The following is a 5,487-nucleotide window of genomic DNA, read 5'->3' as shown; positions in this document are numbered from 1 at the left end:
GGATTAGAGTCAGAGCTGCAGTAGTATGGGGGGCGGACGACCTCACCCTCTCAAGCACCTCTCCCAACAGAGGAAGCGGCACTATTGGCGCCTGGACTGCAAGTGCATCACGCTCTTCCAGAACAACACGACCAACAGATACTACAAGGTGGGCCTTCTGGCTCCCAAGTCCCCCAGCCCTCTCTTCTTTGTCCGCTGTATTTTCCCTTCCTGTCTCAGTTGCTTCAGCCAAACGCCTGCGAATCACACCCTCTGCCCACCCCCTGCTTGTACGCTCCCGTCCCTTCAGCAAGTGTCGCCTACGTGGACGCCATGCCCTCAGTTTGATTTCGGCTCCATCACTTTTCAGCTGGGGGACCCAGGCAAGTTACCTCACCTCTCTGCCCCCTGCGCCTCTCACCTGTAAAGGGCGTCCAAGAATAGTCCTTGCCTCAGGGCTGTGCCAGAATTCAAAGAGATAATCTATGTGGAGCAATTAGTTTAGGACCAGGCGTATGTTAAGCTCCATTTAACTCCCAGTGATTTTAAGTGTGTTATCATTATTACTTTACAGTTAATTTTTTGAATTCTTTCTTTGTATTTATTCATCAGTGCCTCCCATGCCAGTCCTGGGTTCCAGCACCTCTCCTCCCGGGTCCTTGCTTCTGCCTTCGACCTCACTGTCTTTTTCCACACAACAGTCAGAGGAGTCCATTAAAACCATTACAACCTCCCAGTAGCTCCCACTACCCTTGGAATAAAACCCAGACACCTCACTGTTTACCTGCTCTGGAGCATCCTCCTAACCCGTCCCATGGCTGCTTTCTCCTCATCCTTCCCATCTTCCTCAAGCCATGTTATCTTAAATACCATCCCTGTTGCAACATCTCCATCTCCTGGTTTGTTTGGTTTGGCCAAGCGGCATGTGGGATCATCCCTGACCAGGGATCGAACCTGTGCCGCCTACATTGGGAGCTCGGAGTCCTAACCACTGGACCCCCAGTAAAGTCCTGGCTCCTGGCTTTATTGGTTTCACAAGTCTCTCTCTCTCATTCTTTCCTTCTTTTCTTCCTCCCTTCGTTTGTCTTTCAACACTTTCCAAAGCATATTCTTCCTCTCCATAGACCCTCCACCTTCTCTCCTCCCAGGGCCCCCTCTGCCTCCCTCCTCGTCTCCTCTGTCAGTCCCATCCTCTCTCATTCCCTTCCACACACAGTTAGAGAGAAATGCTCCCTGCCTTGCACTAAACCCTTCCATGGTTCCCCAGGGCCCTGGAGACAAAGCCCAGGCTCCTGCCTGTGGCCCATTAGGCCCTGCAGAGCTGACCCTAGCCTGATCTCCCTTTTTTATGCATCAAACCTGGCATACCTACTTTGTGCCAGGCACCATCCATGTAATGGGGATATGGCATGTCCCTTGAAGACAAACCTTTTCTACCTCAGGACCTTTGCACATGCTTCCCCCCCAACATTCCTCCACCAGCTGGCCTCTTCTTACCTTTCTGATCTCTGCTTCAATGTAAATTCCACCAGGAGGCCTTTCCTGACCACTCCATGCAAACCAGGCTCTTCCCCACCAACCCTGGATTCTGTGTGCTCATCTGAGTAAGTAGAGAGCTCCAGGGTCTGCCCAGAGCCCTCACGCATTTTTCTGTCCTGCCAGGAAATTCCACTGTCCGAAATCCTCACCGTGGAGCCAGCCCAGAACTTCAGCCTTGTGCCACCAGGCACCAACCCACACTGCTTCGAGATTGTCACTGCCAATGCCACCTACTTTGTGGGAGAAACCCCTGGTGGGGCCCCAGGAGGGCCCAGTGGGCAGGGGGCCGAGACTGCCCGGGGCTGGGAAACGGCCATCCGTCAGGCCCTGATGCCTGTCATCCTCCAGGACGCACCCAGCGCCCCAGGCCACGCACCCCACAGTAAGGGCCCCACTCCAGATCCCTGTGAAGAGGGGTCTCGGAGGGCTTGGGTAGGGCCCTGGAGAAGGGAAGTGCTAGGGAATGGCAGAGCGGAGAATGTAGCTTCTGGTCTCAGCAGAAATCAGTCTAAATCATTAAGCCCCAGACCTCACATGTAGCCTTGGGCATGTCACTTCCCCTTTCTGAGTCTTGTCCCGGGGCAGGTAATGACTCCTTCACGTTGTGAGTTCAGACCTTTTAATTCATGCTCCTTTGTGCCTGGCCTGTGCCCAGACAGTGCTGTGGGGTCAGCTGTGACCAAAACAGCCCAGGACCCGCTCTTCCGGGACTCACAGTCCCGGAAGGAAGATAGACCTGTCCCCAGACACTGATGACTCACAGTTGGCAGGGCTGGGACAGGGGAGCCAGAGGGCTATGGGAGCTCAGAGTGGGGTGACTAACCCAGGCTGAGTGTCCAGGAGGGCTTCCTGGAGGAGTCAACATCCAGGCTAAGACATGGAAGTCGAGGAGGGGTGAAATGAAGAGAAAGGAAATGGGAAATCGTTTCAGGCAGAGGCAAAGGATGATCAGAGTCCTGGTTTACTATGTTATGGAGCTCATAGTCCAGGGTAACTGACAGATGTTCATCAGATCTTCCTGGGTGAATGACAAGTGGGATGTAGAACGTGTGCTAGAGGAATCCGATGTGGTCCCAGGGTGACATGTGAGCTGAGACTGGGAGACTGGGAGGAGGATTTAACTTGGCAACCCGCTCCAGTGTTCTTGCCTGGAGAATCCCAGGGATGGTGGAGCCTGGTGGGCTGCCGTCTATGGGGTCGCACAGAGTCGGACACGACTGAAGCAACTTAGCAGCAGCAGCAGCAGAGTGAGAGAAAGAGCATTCCTGGCAGAGGGAAGAGCAAGTGCCAAGGACCGGAGATAGGAAAGACTGACGTATGGGAGGCCTGGCGAGGAAGCCTGAGTGTCAGGATCGCACAACAGCAAGGGAGAGGATGAAGTCAAAGAGGCAGAGGGACCAGACACTTCCTGTTAGGCTATTTAAGGGACTTGGCCTTCCCCCTCAGGACACTGTGGAGCCATAGCAGAATTTTTTTTAATTAAAAAAATATTTATTTATTTGGCTGTGCCAGGTCTTAGTTGCAGCACACGAGAGCTTTAGTTGGGGCATCGGAACTCGTAGTTGCAGCCTGTGGGATCTAGTTCCCTGACCAGGGATTGAACTCAGCCCCCTGCATTGGGAGTGTGAAGTCTTAGCTACTGGACCACCAGGGAAGTCCCCATGGCAGGGTTTTGAGCAGGGGAAGGACAGAGTTAGGCTTATGCTTTGGCAAGATCCCTCTGGCTTCCCTATGGAGGGGGAATAGGAGAGATGGAGACAGGACAGGGAGACCAGGGAGGAGGCTAAGGGGCAAGGACTGAATATTCCTCAGGGAGGGGACAGATGTTCAAATGGCAGAAGGATCAGGACTTTGGAAATGTCTGGCCCTGGTTGGGTTGGTAGTGGGGCAAATTCAGGGGAAGAAGCCTGAGTCAGTTTCCTACTGAGCCCCAGTTTCCTCCTCAGTAAAATGGGATCATCATGCCTCCCTTGGGGCTGAGATCACAGAATGAAATGCTCGGTGAACTGCTTCATGACAACATATTTTGAGCTCCTCTCATTTCCTCCTCCCACTGGCCCTAGGAGGGAGGTCCTTTTATCATTCTCGTTCTTCGGGATGAGGAAACTGAGGTTCTTAGTGAATGGGTCTAGTCTAACTACTGGCTCCAGAGGGTGGAGTTATGGGTGATCTTGAGCCTGGGGTCTCCTCATGTCCGCCTTCCCCCTCTCCCCAGGACAAGCTTCTCTGAGCATCTCTGTGTCTAACTGCCAGATTCAAGAGAATGTGGTAAGACCCCACCCACACCCGGCAGCCCCAAGGATGTGCCCGCCCCTACGCGCCCCCCCCCCGCCCCCAAACCACCCCCTAGCTCTCCCACCCTCCCAGCTTCCTTGACCACCCCCCATCGCCAGGTGCACCTCTGACTTTCCCTCTCCCCACCCTGCAGGACATCGCCACTGTCTACCAGATCTTCCCAGATGAGGTCCTGGGCTCCGGCCAGTTTGGAGTGGTCTATGGCGGTAAGGATGTTTCAAGAGCCGACCTAGAAAGGCGTCCTGCGGGTTTCTGGGCCCCAGATCGCCCCCCTTTTTTTTTTAATTATTTATTTATTTAGCTTCTCTGGGTTACGGCACACAGGATCTTTGATCTTCACGGTGGCATGTGGGATCTAGTTCCCTGACCAGGAATTGAACCCGGGCCCCTGCATTGGGAGCTTAGAGTCTTAGCCACTGGACCACCAGGGAAGTCCCCAGACCTCCCCTTCTGATTGGCCACATGCTCACCTCCTTTTCTAGTTGATTAAGAAAGCTGGATCCTGGGGGCAGATGCTTGCAGGCTCACGTTTTCTCACTCGGAAAGGCCAGTGACTTTCTCCCGTTATTAATAGGAAGGTAAACTCTGCCCTGATTGGCCACAGAGCTAGATGCTGGATTCTGATTGGTTACAAATCTAGTTTCTTATGTTATAGCGCCTCAGAGCTCTGACTTTACCTTCCTTCATTCTACCTTTATTCCTAGGGCGCCCCCCCCTACCCTTGACATTGCTCCTGGGGGCCCCTCAGAGCCCCCTTGGTGGCTTTTCATCCACCTCTGCCCAACTGTAGCTGTGTGTCACTAGTGGGGTCTTCCTCTTGCCAGGACTGGAAGGTCCTGCTCCTCTCATCCCCCTCCTCCCCTACCCTTTCCCCAGGGAAGCACCGGAAGACAGGCCGGGATGTGGCAGTAAAGGTCATCGACAAACTGCGTTTCCCCACCAAGCAGGAGAGCCAACTCCGGAACGAAGTGGCCATTCTGCAGGTGACCCCTGGAGTCTGTGGTCCCGCTCTGCCCCCATCCCCACCCTGCAAGGACTTGCCCTTCCCACTTTCTCCAGTCTGCGGGTGGTCAGGGAAGGCTTCCTAGAGGAGGCGGTATGCATGTTGAGACTGAAGGGGTGGTGTACGTATTCTTACAGAAGGACCAGCCTGTGCAAAGCTCCAGAGTTGAGAGGGAACACAAAGTCTTCTAGGAACTTGAAGGGGTTCAAGGTTACTAGATGGTTTATGTGAAGCAAGGTGGTAGGCGGTGAGGCTAGGGAACAGGGTGGGGTCCACCCTATGGGCTTTCTCCTGAGGGTGCTAGGGAGCCATGGAAAGATTCTGAGCAAAGAAGGGGACAGAGTCAGATGTGTGAACTTTAGAAAGATCCCACTGGCTGCTATTGGAGTGGAGGTGGAAGGTTTGTGGGGCTGGTGCCTGGAGCCCTGGGAGGAGGCTGGGTGGGGACCTGTGTGAACAGATGGGGTTCAGCTAGGCAAGGGTTGGGGAAGAGCCAGGAGGGCGGGGATTTAAAAGATACAGATGTACAAAGCTCCTTCCCATATCTTCAGGCTCCCTTCCCTCTTGCTCCCTCAACCCTGGGCCTTCACCACAATTTCATAATGTAAAGATCCTTCTGGACACCTGGTGGTGCGGGAGGGGTGGTCCTCTCTGGGGCTGTGGACACCCTT

The 5,487-nt window shown here is 54.1% G+C and overlaps 1 protein-coding gene across 6 annotated transcripts in view; it reads left to right on the top strand.

Moving 5' to 3' along the window:
• Nucleotides 1–5,487, top strand: part of PRKD2 (protein kinase D2) — a 34,552-nt gene that overhangs the window by 16,182 nt on the left and 12,883 nt on the right. For all 6 annotated transcript variants that reach the window (XM_010852641.1, XM_010852642.1, XM_010852640.1 and 3 more), the window contains 5 exons: nt 71–148; nt 1,642–1,900; nt 3,734–3,786; nt 3,947–4,019; nt 4,690–4,796. In XM_010852641.1, coding sequence (XP_010850943.1) covers nt 71–148; nt 1,642–1,900; nt 3,734–3,786; nt 3,947–4,019; nt 4,690–4,796 — 570 coding nt within the window. The remainder of the gene's footprint in view (nt 1–70; nt 149–1,641; nt 1,901–3,733; nt 3,787–3,946; nt 4,020–4,689; nt 4,797–5,487) is intronic.

Source organism: Bison bison, unplaced genomic scaffold (genome assembly GCF_000754665.1).
Source record: "Bison bison bison isolate TAMUID 2011002044 unplaced genomic scaffold, Bison_UMD1.0 scf7180017864313, whole genome shotgun sequence".
NCBI classification, from domain to species: domain Eukaryota; kingdom Metazoa; phylum Chordata; class Mammalia; order Artiodactyla; family Bovidae; genus Bison; species Bison bison.
The sequence above is the reverse complement of the archived record's forward strand: the minus strand, read 5'-3'. Positions and strand labels throughout refer to the sequence as shown.